Source organism: Aristolochia californica, unplaced genomic scaffold (assembly GCF_029961685.1).
Source record: "Aristolochia californica isolate CCGP_79_NKW_82.1479 unplaced genomic scaffold, dmAriCali1.0.hap1 SCAF_7, whole genome shotgun sequence".
Classification (NCBI taxonomy): domain Eukaryota; kingdom Viridiplantae; phylum Streptophyta; class Magnoliopsida; order Piperales; family Aristolochiaceae; genus Aristolochia; species Aristolochia californica.
In genome coordinates this window covers 5797319-5812343 of record NW_027182268.1, presented here as the reverse complement: position 1 = coordinate 5812343, position 15025 = coordinate 5797319, and the positions used below count along the sequence as shown (strand labels likewise).

Here is a 15025-nt window from a genome sequence, read left to right as displayed (position 1 = left end):
ATCCAAGACCTTTTAGAACAACTAGGTTTAAAATATGGGCAACACTTCAAACATGTAAAAACTCTCTATCAAACAAAAGAGGGTGAGACAGTTATTCCCTCAGTAATACTATACAAACATCATCAATAGAATAATTATTTACAAACAAATTTCTTGCTATATTTCAATCCAAAAAATAATCCAATAGAACTTCACACAACACATCTTTTGTATTAGGAGAAGGAACAAAAGCAAACCTATTGAAAAAAATATATACAAAAATTTTTATCTACACTATTGTAAACATGATATAAGATATATAAATAATATAAATAAAAAGTATGAATATAAGTTTAAGATAAACCTCAGAATGCGCTTTTGTAACTTTAGAGTCGTCGATACAATGAACTGTAATGACTATGTACCTTTTCTTTTGCACTGAAGTCCACATATCAGTCGTGATCATCACTCCACTATAAAACTTATCCAACTCAATAAAAACCTTTACCTTTTCACTATTATACATCTCCAAGAAGTCTCTTTTCGAAAAGATACAAAAAATTGGTTGACGTAAAGGGTTCTCTTTCTAAAGTGTGGACTCTCAAGTACAGATAATGGTTATTCCTCTAATACAACCCACTCAGTGATACCAGCTCCAAGTCTCTATTGATTAAGTATATGATTTGTGAGACTTATAGCTTCATTAGTTTTTTGTGTACCTCCTAAAATGTTGAAATCAAGTAGACGTTCCATTTTTTCTAGGCGCTTCTTTATGTTTGTGAAGGTTCTAGAGCTTAAGTAATACTATTAGTCGCTTGAATAGAAAAATTAGTGATTTGAATAACACTATCAATGGCGTAATTGCCTTTTCTTTCTATATTAGTATTTCGTTCATTTATATATATTTATAAAGAGTGTTTGAGGTATAAGTCCCTCCGAGTCGGGTTCGGGAAAACCCATCCTTGACCGAAAGTTCAACCGGGTTTTCAGATTGGGTTAGGTGAGTTGGGTCAATTTCCCTCCATAGCCCCATCAACTTCACCTAATAACTCAAAAGATTTTCCAATTCCACGATAGAAACAAAACCCCCGTGTTAATTAAATCATCATTAACATTGTTAATTAGATTTAGACGGTTGATATGATTCTAATAGAGTTCAAAATTAAATTAAAAAAAAAGTATTTAAATAATGGAGTTAATAATGTGGAAAGTGGAATATTTTGACGGAAGAGTGGAATATATTCGGTGGGGAAAAACCGCAGAGGGAATGGGCGGTTTTCGAACCGAGTGCAGCGGTTTTAGACGGTGGGGTCTGGGACAGCTGTAATAGAAGAGAGCCGCCAAAAACAAGGAGCCGTTGGGACGGCCAACCGGGCCCACGTCGGGTAGTCCCCACACTCACGTCACTGTCTCGTGATCACCGCGGTCCAGTAGATGATTTTGTGGACCAAGTTGATCGGCGGGTTGTCGAAGGACTAAGTTCATAATTCATACCGACAGAGATTAAGGACGATTATTCAACGTCCATTAAGGAAGGAGGGTCCACCGAGGATTCCTGCGGGGTCCAGGTTGTGACATTCTGTAGGCCCAGTAAAGTGAGATCCAACGGATCAGAATGGGTCGTACTACCATCATCGATCATGATCCGAGTGGTAGAAAGGAAGGGAACTTGTTGTTGCAAATGCAAGCTGTGAGTTTGCAAAGGGAGTTGCGAGGGTGCTTCTGATATCAATTTCTGCGATGACTCCAAAAGGAGAGGACTAGACAGAATAATGTCATTTTCAAGTTATAAAAAACGGAGAGGGAACAAGGGTTGGTGGTGGCATTTTTGTGGATTTCAATGAGGATCTTAATATCCCTGAACGTGACTCACAGTCTCAACTCTCATGTGTAGCATCGTCCCTTACTATTTTATATATCAGATACTTGTATGTTGCACCAAAAAGATTAGATAAGCTTGTATTTTTTATTAGGGTCTTCTAATTTATAAATTCTCTTCCACACGGAAGGGAGAATTGAATGGGTGGTTGGTTATGCTTGTAAGATTTGATTCAATCTTTGTAATCATCGTGAATTGACAGTCAAGTACCTAACTCATCACCACTAGCTCTGATAGCCACAGTTCCTGTTCCATGCTGTTTTCGTCGGGATTCGAACACGGAACGTGGTGTCCAGCTCTGATACCATGTCAAACGCCTATCCAATAAGACTTTCCAGGAGGTCACCCATCCTAGTACTACTCTCGCCCAAGTTCCCTTAACTTCAGAGTTCTGAGTTAACGCCTAACTAAGAGAGCAGTCTGTTAAGTACGAAAAACCAAGTACTGAACCCAAAAGACAAAAGACAGAGAGAATTTTACCTCTTTATTTTTAATTCGACAACACTTGCAAAGGAAATTGCCCAATCTTGCCTCTAATAGACTTAAATTCCTGGGTTCAGTCACCACATAATCTCATATTATTATTCAATACGGAATCCCAACGTTTGGGATTCGGGAGCTATCGTCCAGGAATCGCCCAGTCCATGTCTAAGAGTTCCCAAAGGATTAAAAAGGCTCAGTAAAAACACAGAATATCTTCCGTTAAATATTAGAGTTCAAAAAGGCCGTACTTTGACAGGTACGCTTACTTGCTGATGAAAATGGAGGAATGACAGACGGGTTGCCGGGAATCCTTGGTAAAATTTGCAATTTACAAAGTTCAAACTGGGCAAGAGTAGATAAACTAGTTTGCTCAATTAAGGACCCAAAGTGGTGCTCTTTCCCTGTCCACTCTTATTTAGTTAAAGAACTTGCCGGAGCCAGAAACGAAGAAGATGAGAATAATAATTGGAATACATACTTTAATGTGAACCGAAAATGAAATGTTTTGTCTAGTTCAGAAACAAAGGATTCCCCACAGTCAAATGCTCCTTTCCCATAATAGCCACCATTGTCCCTCCCTCGATCTGTTTCTTTCTTCACTAACTTTTGTTTTCTGGCACGGGAAGATATTCTTGTTCAGAACGATTTCTTTTAAAAAATTACAGGCTTGATTGGCTTTGTAGTTCATGCTTTCTCCAGCAGGATTTGTAAAAACTAAGCTTTTTACCAACTGACAATGATTTCCCTAAAGCACTTTCGCTTTTTTATTGATTGGTGAGCTACTTTTAGAGTGACTAATGCAGGTCCGATTCAATGGAAAAACACAACCTCCTTGCTCCACCACAAAACATGAATAATCAATGGGGCCCTTTTCCTGCTTTCATTTCTTTCTCATTGAGGAGGTGGAAGAGTGATTAGGTGAAATTTTTTATGTTCTCTCTTTGCATGGGAATGTTCTCAATTCTTTCTAGTTTTTATTTGAGATGAAGTGATGCCCATTTGGACCTACTCTTTTCATGAACGCAGTGACCCTTATCCCTTTCAGACATACCAGTTTCGGCCACCCATTATCTCTTGGATGTAGATAAGATAACCATTTTGTAACCTCACTCTTTTGATAGAAAAATATGGATTTAAGAAATTCATATTTAGTTTTACTGAGACTTCTTACTCAAGATGCATGCATATATATATATCTCTTGGAGCTTCGAGAGAGTTCAAAATACTCTCCTGTAAAAACAAAATAAAACATTCAGACACGACGTTCTCTACAGTAGCTCAAATGTGGTAATATGGCACGTTTGTCGGAATATGATGTCATCCTTCTCCTCACTCTCCCTCCTTCAACCATTGAATCTATGTGCGGAGTAGTTTATATATTGTAACCTTATTGTTTAATGCTTTCAATTGCGCCTGTTTTTGTCCGGTTTCACTTTCTATGGCCAGATGGACGACTGGGATGCACAAACGTGCCCTTAAGTTTCATTCTGTTTGTGGGAATTAGGCCTGGCCTCTGCTTCATCTTCTTCCTCTTGTGGAATCTCCGGCAATGGATTACAGAGAACAGATTTTAGATGATTTGAAGTTTATCCAGTAGGCAGGATAGCGCAATCGGGATGTGAATTTTGTTTGTTCCTTCTCATGGGTCCCTCGCGGTTGCTCACAACGGGTAATGGATGTCACTGGGGAGATTTGGATTGTCTGATGTTTGCTTGAACTGGAGACTCTCTTCTGTTTTTAAGCGAAAATGGTGAGCAATAATTCCAAAGTGGAATTGTCTGATCTATACTTTACACAAACCACGGCAACCTCTGTGAAGCTTCACTTGTGTCCCTTTTAGCACTTCCTCTCTCGCCTCCATTATTACATAGATTATGAATGACATATAACTACTCTCTTGTAAACTGGAAATTCCATCCCCAGCAGCAATTTCATAAAAAGTATTACAGCAATTTCCAGCTAATACTATACAAGTTATGCGATGCATGGGAAATTTTATTAGTTAGGATAGAGTAAGATTACAATATTTTACAAACTTAATCGGTATAGAGACAAGCTAGCTAGTGATCTAGACTATTGGGTGCTCAGGGACTGTAGCTGGCCTGTTAACTTGATCTGTAGCCAATGAATCTATGGATGGAAAAGCCAAAGATTTTCCATCCATAGATGATAAATGCCATTATTTGTGGAAGGAAATGATCATAAATTGAGAGAGAGGATAGGAAAGAGAGAAAAGAAACCTTTAGCACTTGTATAATCGCTTTCTACATCTGTTAGATTTGGTTTTAGATTCTTATGTCCCCCAATAGAGCATAAGCTGGTACACTCATGGCTCTTTCTCTTACTTCAATGAGAAAGAACTGAAAAAGAAGACATAAGAAGGAGAAACTAGGTGTAGAGTTGAGATGGACAGGAGAGAAACTCAAGCCACCTCGCGTGTAAGTGTAAGTCACAATGAAGTTTGATCAGCCAAACCCAATTAAAGAATGATTAATTCATTGCTGTAACAAGGCCATATGCTATAAGGCAGCAATTAAAGAATAACAAAGTCTGACCCTCACAGTGTTCGCTAGGAAACAGGAGCAGTCTTTTAAAGACATTAATTCTCGTCGTATCTCTTAATCAAGGAAACCAGGGAAATGCCCAAGAAGAACCAAGTGGTTAGCTCCATTGGTTTTCCTTAGTTTAATGGTTTAAGATCAGAGAATGGCATTTTGAGTGGCTACCCATCTAATCAGAGCCCCTAAGGCTCAGATGCTTTTTTAGCTGTTACTTGCAGTAAAACAAGATTCAATCGAAGAAGAAGAAGAAAACTAGTTGTTGACGAGAAAAGGAGAAGGGGAGAGAAAGGGAGAAAAAACCCTAGAGTATCTTTTGCAGTTTCTTTGTCAATTAGTTAATGTGTAGGAAAGAGTTAGGGTTTAAAATGTGAAAAAGACATAAATCTTGGGAAAGGTTCTTCGTCTCGTTCAGTCTGGTTCGTAGATGATCGCAGAGGGCTTTGTTTGTGTGGTCACATGGATTCCCCTGCACATGTCCGACACTTGAGGGGAAGCTGCTGCTCTCTTCTTTCTCTCTTTACTCAAGCCTCGCTTTGATTCTTTCTCTTCTGGGCTTCTCTCTGGTCTTCTCTCTGGGCTTCTCCAGCCTCCCCATCCGAATCTCTGCTTTGTCAGCCTTTTCAAAATCTCCTTTTCTCTCTTTTTCGGTTCTCACGTCCGTCGGTCATTATTACCAAATGAAACAAAACCCTCTCCAAACCCTTATTTTTTATTCATCTACCCTCTCTGCCCTCCACAGAACAGAAAACAGTCTCTCTCTCCGACTCTTTCTTTCTCTCCGTATCTCGTCCTCACGTGCAGGTCCCTGTAGTTTGTAATTCATAAGGGGTCTTTCTAAGGAGCCGCTGGATTATCTTTTCCTTCCACTGAGTTTGAGTGGCATTAAAGTCGAGTTTGGTTCTGTGGTGGGTCTTGTGCTTAGGTATTTCTTCGTTTAGAGGTGTTTAGATATCTCTCTTTCTTAACATCCCACCTTCTATATTTAGGATTGGATGTGAGAGTAAGTGGCAATTACGTTCGGAGGGAGAGATCAGAGAGATCGACAGTGAAACGATGGCACTGGAAGCTGTAGTTTTCCCTCAAGATGTATTTAGTTACAATTTCAAGGACCTGTACTCTGTGGCTGTGGCGCTCAACTATGAATTCAAGACCGAGGAGGAAGGAGAGCACAAGGGAGGTATAGTTGGGAGTGGGATGGGGGTCGGCTGTATGGACATGAGTAGTACTCCTGAACTGGGAAGTGGGTTGGATGGTCTTCATGGAGATTCTTCTTCTTCTTTGGTGCAAAATATTAAAGAATGGGACGTGAACTCGTCGACGCCGGAGACATGCACTGTAGACGGTGGAGGACTTTCGACGGCTGGAAGCTTTTCGCCGGCGCAGGTGGCCGGTAGTGGCAGGAGAAAAAGGAGGCGAACCAGGACTTGTAAGAACAAAGAGGAAGTGGAGAATCAGAGAATGACCCACATTGCTGTGGAGCGTAACCGCCGTAAGCAGATGAATGAGTACCTCTCTGTGCTTCGATCTTTGATGCCGGCATCATATGTACAAAGGGTAAGTATATATATACACACAGACACTATACTCGTTATTCTTCCTCTTTCTGGTACTAAACCTGCCACTAGCCTAACTGCTTTCAATTTCTACTGCTAAATTGATCTTTATAAAAGTGACTCTTTCCCCCTTCTTCCTTTTACACAATTATAAATTCTCTTTAGCTTTTCATGTAAAAGCCTGCAACATACTCTCTCCATGGTTCAGGTGGGACTTCAACACCAGCCCAACACCAGTCCCTTGAGGGACCAAAAAAGCATAACTTAAGAATGATGCTAGTTTAATTATCATCCTGGCTAGCAAAAGTTCTAGAAGTGGCATACGGTCTCTGATTATTCCTTCCCTTTTAATTCTCACTTTATTGATCTTAAGATCCGTAGCCATAATCAGTGTTTGCTTTTTGCTTTTCCAGGGTGATCAAGCGTCGATCATCGGTGGTGCTATTAATTTTGTGAAAGAGCTGGAGCAACTCCTCCAATCGCTGGAAGCGCAGAAGAGAATGACCCATCAGTCAGATTCCGCTGGTTTTTCTCCCTCCCCTTTTGCTGATTTCTTCACCTTTCCCCAGTACACTTCTTCATCGACGAATTCCAACTCGGCCAACGAGACACTTGCAGAGAACCGATCAGCAATTGCAGATATAGAAGTGACCATGGTGGAAAGCCACGCCAACTTGAAAATTTTCTCCAAGAAACGGCCGAAGCAGCTGCTGAAAATGGTGACCGGTTTCCAAAACCTACATCTCACAATCCTGCACCTGAATGTCACCACCATTGATCAGATGGTCCTCTACTCTTTCAGCTTGAAGGTAGACCGCAGAATCCATTTTCTCTTTTCCCATTATTTTCATATTGCTACTTGTAAATTCCAATTTCCTGTTATCGTCTCCATTTCCAGTCTGATAATCAAGTTTTCCAACTTCATGTAGGTTGAAGATGATTGCCGGCTAACTTCAGTGGATGATATCGCGACTGCTGTTTACCAAATGTTAGGTCGGATCCAAGCGGAGTCCAATTCGAGCTGAGCAAAGTTTAAATGGAGCCCGCTAGTCCCACTATTTCCTCCCAAACAATGTTGCATTTTCATGGGTTGGGTTCTTCGTCTTCCTATGTTAAGAACCTTTTTCCGTGTAGTTGAAAATGGTTTATTTTGACCAGTATTTGGCCAATTCTCGTGTTTCTTTTACGCTTTGCTTATCTGTACTTGTTTAGACTTCAGAGTGCTTGGCGAGAGGCAGAAGGCAGAGGAATCAGTACGAATCAAGCAAAGCTGCCATGGCCAGGCCAGGAAGAGCTTTCATGTTTGTGTGACGTTAAAAGATAATGATAAGCGGATTGAATTTGTGTATCCTGGCCATGATTCCAAAGGCGAAAAACGAAAACTAAATATGATCACAGATCACAGATCACAGACATCACAGGCAACGGAAAGCCATTACTACACACCTCTGTACGATGTTTATCTCATTTAGCAAAAAAAACAAAAGGGGTCTTCCATGTAGCTCCCTGGATCTTCTTTTATTTCCAATCAAGTTCATTAAATGAAGAAAGCTTTGATGGCGAAATCCATCAATCTGATTTTCCAAAGTCACTTTTTCTTTTTCGTACAATGAGGTGATTGAGACTCCTGATTCCTGAGCACCGTTCAGCTACAGGCACTCTTACCGGTAAATTCTATCCATCCTCTAATAGTTCAATACGAAATCAGAAATATTACAAATATTACACTTTTCTCGTTCTATCTCTGTAATAACAGTCAGTTACAGTAAAGAAGAAGACAGAAAATCAAAAAACTATTTCTTATTAAGAACAGAAAAGCGGTTTCATTAAAAACTAAAAGAAGCTCGTAACAAATTCAAATATGAAGTCAGCTTCCACTAATTAATCGCTGTAAGAGACTGTAAAACATTCATCCTTCTTTTTACATCTCCTGTTTTTTCTGGAAGTTCCATCTTCCTGCTCCTGTAAATGTATCTTGCTACGATACAGAGTATTAATTATCAACCACTCATTTAACCTCTACTCTGGCATTCGTACCTTCTTCTTATTCGATATCTTGTCAAACAGTAGGGGATTAATTTAACCATCGCTCAGCAGGCTTTACCGTGCTCCAGACAGTGAGACAAATTGGCTGTCTTTTTCTCTTTGTTTCCTTGCCTGACTCTGGCTTTTGCAGCATGATCCATGTTTATTTCCGCAGCAGATACGCATACTGATAAACACAAGCCAAAAGCTAAGTGTGAAAACGAGTTTAGAGTTAGTTGGCAGAGCTTAAATAATGTAAAACTGCCATTAAATATTATTTCGGAAGCTCCAAGCTTTTCTAATGGCTGCTGACCCTGCTGACCCTGCTGACCCGGTTCGATTCATCTGGAACAAAAGATGAAGACAGATCGAGTAGTGAAATAACTAAATCTTTTACCTTTAGAAAAGTTGAAAATTTTCAAGTACGATTGTTGACTTGATCGAGTGAGTTTTCAGCGTTCATAATCAAATTGTATTGGGTTTTCTAACCCGCTGTACATGTCGTGCAAAAACCTCCAGTCATCTGAGGTGATGAGACCCATACTATACCAAATACACTGCAATGGAGACCATGAGACCTAGGCAGCTCGACGGCCCTTTTCTCTCTTTCTTTCTTTTTTCTTTCCAAAAGCTCTAAAGAGATGTGATTGTTGGTTCATTGACGGAAGCTCCAAGGTCCATCAATGGAAGCTCAAGAATAATATTAAAATGAAAGGAGTTTGAGCTACCGGATCTTTCAAATCCAAAACAAAGGAAAGAAAGTCTGTTTTCGTTTTATGTTATAGCACTAAGCGTGTTTTATGACGTATAAAACGAGTATCGGAATAGAGTAGTAGCAGAAAGGAAAAGAAGAGGGAAACAGTGGAGTTTCAAAGTCAAGGCTGTTGGGCGGTATGGACAACTCTCTTTGGTGCTTTGTGGAGTATTCAATCCAGCTAGGGTTGCTTGATGTCACAGTCTTGGATCATCTAGCTCTATCTTAGGGTTAAGGGAAGGAAAAAAAATGGGAAAAAAATCAAAGACAACTAAGTCTACAAATCTGGGATAGATTTGCTAATCATCTCCTCCAGGAGAGGAGGAGGCTTAGTTGTTATACTTAGGGCATTGAACTAGATTTTTAAACTAATGGAGTCATAGAAAAGAAGAAATTTAATGCTCAAACTCCAATTAGAGAAACTTCTTTGATAGATTAAAGGAAACACAAAAAGAAACTTACAAGAGAGGCCAAAGACTTTCTGCCCATGAAAAGTCCACGCAGCTATAAAACGTATGAAATGAGGACAAAGAAAAGGTTGAAATCTGGCATGGATTCTTCCGTTTATTTTCTGCTTATTTCTCCTGAGGTGTTGCAGAAGCCACGATGATTCTGATTGAAACTGTTTACTTTCATATCAATCCGTGTTCCCTGCTCATGCCCTCTACTCACCGGCACGCAACCAAGAGTTGAGCCTCAGCCTAAGCAGAGGCCAAAGTATAGTCCAGTATGGTTGAAAATTTCGGCAAGTGAACAAGTTCAATGGATTAATCCTGTTGATTAGAATCTCAATATTGAGCTGTGATTCTTCCACGTGAACTCTAGCTGATCAGAGCAGGAAGCCAGGCCATCTCCTTAACTGCACGAATAATGGGTGTCAGCTAAACCTGCTTAATTTAAGCCACGACTTTTGATCAAAGTCCACAGGCCTACGTTAGAGTTTCTTCGCCTTCTGAGAGGTAGATCCCTACTGGTCTGGGTATTTTTCTCATCCCGCGCCGACCCTTTCAAATGATTCTTCGTTCCAAAAGAGTTGTACAATTGAAAGCTTCTTCGTCTTGCAGGCTGGTCTTTGATTAGGTTTAACCGCAAGAGAGTTTCTTTGTCATTACGTATATTAATTACTAATCATACGAAAAGGATAATTAAAACCAGAAATGGGTTAAATTCATCTTCTCCATGAGGTTGGGCTTGATCTTGGCGTGGTGGGATAATAGGGAAAAAAAGGATAACAAGGCAACAGAAGAAGAAGAAAGACGGGAAAGAAAAAACTAGAAAGTAGGAGAAGAATGCAAAGAGAATACAAAGTAGAGAGAACTTTTCTTGCTGGATGCGACATAGGAGAATATAAAGGAGGAGGTTGAACGCCGACCTCTGCTTCGTAAAAGAGTACAACGAATACAAAGAATGTCAATAGAGCTCAGCGTTCAATCTCCTCCTTTTGTATTACAAAATGGCTTTGTGAGAAAAAAATGTTTGAGATAAAAAGAATAGGAATTTCCTAAAATACCCATTTAAAATAAATTGTTTTAAAAAACACTGACATCATTAAAATATTTTTAAAATTACCCAACTTTGACCGGTCAAATGCTTATGTGTGCAGTCAAAAGTGACACATAAGCTTTGACTGGTATGTGTTGCCATGTCATTAGTACAGTAAACATAGATCGACACATCGTCTGTCATGTCATTATTTTACCATGTCATCTACCACATAAGTTGACACGTCATTAAATAAAAAATTAAATAATCCTCACCATATTCCACTATAGGCATTGTTTTTCAAAATAAGTTATTTTAAATGCCTTATGTGTCCCCTCTCATCTTTCTCCTCTCCTCCTCTCGCCCTCTAGTCGCCGCTTGGCCTCGGCCTCCTCTCCTCTCACCCTCTCACCACCACTCGGTCTCGGCCGCCTCTGGCCTTGCCCTCTCTCCTCTCGCTATCGTCGCTTGGCCTCAACCTCCTCTCCTCTTGCCATCTCTCCTCTCCCCCCCCCCCCCCCCCTCTCGCACTGCCTGCTGCCGCCGCTCGGCCTCGACCTCGCCCTCAACGCCCTCTCTCAATTAAAAAAGTAAAAAATATTTTAAATCGATAATAAAATATGTTAAATTAGTAAGAGTAAGATTTTTTAATTAATTATATATTTATTTTATTTTTAATTATTTTAAATATAAGGTAATAATAAATTTGATTTTTAAACTCAAAACTAAAATTTTCAAATTTTTTTATTAAATTAATTTTTAAATCAATAATAAAAGTGTTAAAATGGTAAGAGTAAGATTTTTATAACTTATTATTTTAAATATAAGGTAATAAAAAGTGTACCGGTACATTTATTTTTAAAACTGAAGTAAAATTTTCATATTTTTTCAGTTAATAAATATTTTTAATTGATAATAAAAGGTGTTGTAAGATTTTTAATTAACTAATATATATTTTTAATAATTTATTATTTTTTAAATAATGTGATAAAAATTATACAAATAAATTATATTTTTAAACTCTAAAATAATTTTTAGGCTTCGAGACATAAAATTTATTACTTTTCCCAAAGATAAATGTCCAATATTGTAGATATTAGGTAATAAAAAATGTATCTGATTTTTTATTTTTTTAAAAAAAATATTCAAAATTTTCATTTAATTATGTGGTAAAATAATGATATGGTAGACGATATGTCAATCTATGTTTATTGCATTAATGATGTGGTGACACATAAGCAAACAAAGCTTATGTCTCGCTTTTAACTGTACACATAAGCATTTAACCGGTCAAAGTTGGATAGTTTTAAAAATATTTTGATGTCGTTAGTGTTTTTGAAAATAATTTATTTTAAATAGATATTTTAGGGAAATTCCCTAAAAAGAAAAACAATCTAGCCAAGAAGAAGAAGGGTACCTAATGAAACCCCTCTCAATCACTACTGTTTAATTCATTGTTCTCTTTTCTCTTTCTTGTTTATAAAACTACTGAATTTTCTTTAATGTTTTCTCTCCTATTTCCAGTCTTTAAAGTCTGCATTTAATGCTCTAAGCTCATGTTGTCTCCTTAGAAGAGATTTTATTTGGAGCTTCGAGCCCAGTTGTAAACCATGGTGTTGGTGTCGAGTTTAGCTCCTGCTTGAAGCCTCTCAGAAACACATCTGAGGACCCTCTGATACGACCTGAATGGAACCCTGCCAAGGACCTCAACATGAATGGAGATTATGGGTATAATGAGTACAAGTGAGGAGCAGTGATGTTTGTCCCAAGGGTATAAAAAGTTCTGCACAAGCAAACCCATTTTTGCTGAAACAAAAAATGTAGAACCTTGAAGACAAGAAATTCTGTTTGGTCTGGATAAGTGAAACCCATTCACTCTCATATGAACAGGAACCTGACCTGGTTGTATCTATAAAGCATCTTAAAATTGCCCCTGCTCATCAGCAGTTACATTATATGAATCTGAGAATTTTCTCCCTTCCAAACTCAACGCCAGAATGAATCAATGCAATTTAAAAAAATTTCAGACACTGCTATGCTTGCTGAAGGAGAAAAAAAGAATTTGCCAATGTCAATATTTACTGAGCTAACAATAAATCCGTTCTGAAGCGGAGTAACCGTACAATGATCCTCATCATCCCATCATCATGTAATTTCTTTAGCATATATGGCAACACTGATGAAGCAATTGAAATGCAGGAAATATTTTTGCAAAAAACAAACAAGAAATCCAAACTTTATATGAACTGATTACTGACAGGGATGGCTTTAGGCAAATGACATCACTACAAGCGTTATAAAAAATCAAAAGGAAAAACAGAGTTTCTCTTGTAAGGCAAAAGACTAGATCATCACATGATCAGTAGCCAACTAGGACCTTTTACCTTGATTGACAAATCTCACGTTCTCCTTCAGAACTTGATGCTTCAATACAGTCCCTCTCGCCTTCTTCACATTCTACAGGACTTCGTCCAGAGACTTTGAAGCACCAAAGACATCCAAGTTTTACAGGTGTCTGGTTGAGAGAGAGAGAGAGAGAGAGAGAGACGAAGAGAAAAGTATGAAATACACAAAATTTTAATGTTCCCTAGTCACAAGGGAAGAACAAAGTTTCTGCTTCTGCTGTTTCTTGAAAGAAAGAACTTGCCACCACTTGAGAAAGATCGTTTCATCGCAACAGGCCCCTTAAACAGAGGAGATCCTTTAGAACCATGAGACATCACTTTGATTAAGCCTCGACTTTGTCCATCCTTGGGACTTGGACCCGTTCTCTTAGCTTCTGAGGATTCCCCTAAGTTAACTCTGTTTTCTCCCGACTCTGCTGGAGGGAAATTTGCCAACGATAAAGGAATCAAAGCTGCAGCCGACAAATCCAGAGAGAACGATCTTCGAACAGGTTGCATATCGTTATCCATCACCTCTGTTGCACAGCCCCCTGATCGAAGGTTTTGCCCCAAATCACTATACACCCGAATTCCAAAATCAACCCTGGGGAACGAGACACCCACCGGAAATTCAGTCCTCAATCTTCCATCTTCTCTCTGTAATTGAACTTCAAACTCACGGTTCTGATCAGCCGCCTCAATCAAACCATCGTTATCGTTGGAAATTTCCATTCTGCTGCCCTCTGATGAGGCAGCTGAAGTTGAATTTAGAGCAGTCGCGGAAGAGCCCTCTGGTTTGGAAACAACGTTAGCTCGACATAGAGGGCAATTCACATGCGATTTCAACCAGGTATCTATACAGGGGACATGAAAGGCATGACTGCACTTGGGCAGAAGTCGAAGATCTTCGTCATCACGAAACTCATTCAGGCAAACCGAACACTCTGTCCCTTCAATCAGGCCGTCCCCTTTCTTGTACTTGCACACAGCTATAGAATTTATCACAGATTCATCAAGACCAACAGTAGAGACATACCATATGTAATTCATGGGTGTTGCAGCCTCATCGAACTCATCATCAGCAGGGGGATTGTTCTGGATCGGAGGAACTCTCGACCTTCTCCAATTTGAACAGTACTTCACAATGATAGCATAATAGCTTACCAGAAGAAAAGCGCCCGATAGTATAGCTATGGTAATAATCAGAGCAGGAGAAAGTGTATGAGAAGAAGCAGCAGGAGGAGGATCTTGGAAGGAAACAACTAAAGGCGGAGGCTTGGCTTCACACCCAGGTGGGCAAGCAGGGTAACATACTTTTACACAATCAATTGGTTCATCGGACCCGGGGTGAAGCACTCTCCGCAGTAAATCCATAGCAGCAGACGAAGCAGAGCGAAACAGAGACGGAAGGAAAAAGAGTAAGCAGCAATTCACCCTAAACTCGCATAAACAAGGAAGAACTTTCAAGATTTCATTTTCTTCCGGCTACAAGAGATCAAATTTCTGCTTCATTTTTTTTTGCCTCCTGGGGTCAATGAATGCTTTACGGTGAAGTCAATGAAGAGGCTGTGTCTGGAGAAGGTCCGGTCTTATCTGTTTTGTTATTTACTTTATACTGACCACCTAACCGAATCAAATCCCTCTTTATCAATATTATGGCGTAAGCCCTGCTTCAATTCCTTCATTTCACAGACCCATCTTCCCCACCGTATCAAAATCTATCTGCTCCAGAACTCTATATTAGTATGGAATCACAAACAAAATAATCGTAATTCGTAACCAAAAGCCAAATCTGTTAAACAGTGAAAACGGGTCTGAGTAAAGAATCGAACTGGAAAGGTCAGGATCACTCGTTCGAACAGACCACGGATTCGGCAAGCATAAAAGACGAAGTTTCCTGGAAATACCCATACTCATAAAGGGCC

At 39.3% G+C, this 15025-nt stretch overlaps 2 protein-coding genes across 2 annotated transcripts; one reads left to right on the top strand and one right to left on the bottom strand.

The window, feature by feature from the left end:
• Window positions 1-5682: 5682 nt before the first annotated feature.
• Window positions 5683-7967, top strand: LOC137936586 (transcription factor bHLH96-like). Its single transcript, XM_068781354.1, has 3 exons — window positions 5683-6456; window positions 6869-7264; window positions 7385-7967. Exons 1-3 carry the CDS (start codon window positions 5956-5958, stop codon window positions 7478-7480), a joined length of 993 nt encoding a protein of 330 aa, XP_068637455.1. The 5' UTR covers window positions 5683-5955; the 3' UTR covers window positions 7481-7967.
• A 4968-nt stretch (window positions 7968-12935) lies between these two features.
• Window positions 12936-14656, bottom strand: LOC137936805 (RING-H2 finger protein ATL52-like). Its single transcript, XM_068781700.1, has one exon. The coding sequence runs from the start codon at window positions 14472-14474 to the stop codon at window positions 13308-13310; it is 1167 nt and encodes a 388-aa protein (XP_068637801.1). The 5' UTR covers window positions 14475-14656; the 3' UTR covers window positions 12936-13307.
• Window positions 14657-15025: the final 369 nt, after the last annotated feature.

What these genes read in the sequence shown, in the direction of transcription:
- LOC137936586 (XM_068781354.1), top strand. Translation starts at nt 5,956, where the DNA reads ATGGCACTGGAAGCTGTAGTTTTCCCTCAAGATGTATTTAGTTACAAT. An exon ending in CGGCATCATATGTACAAAGG is followed by an intron (nt 6,457 to 6,868) that starts GTAAGTATATAT and finishes TTGCTTTTCCAG; the next exon opens with GGTGATCAAGCGTCGATCAT. An exon ending in TCTACTCTTTCAGCTTGAAG is followed by an intron (nt 7,265 to 7,384) that starts GTAGACCGCAGA and finishes AACTTCATGTAG; the next exon opens with GTTGAAGATGATTGCCGGCT.
- LOC137936805 (XM_068781700.1), bottom strand. Translation starts at nt 14,474, where the DNA reads ATGGATTTACTGCGGAGAGTGCTTCACCCCGGGTCCGATGAACCAATT.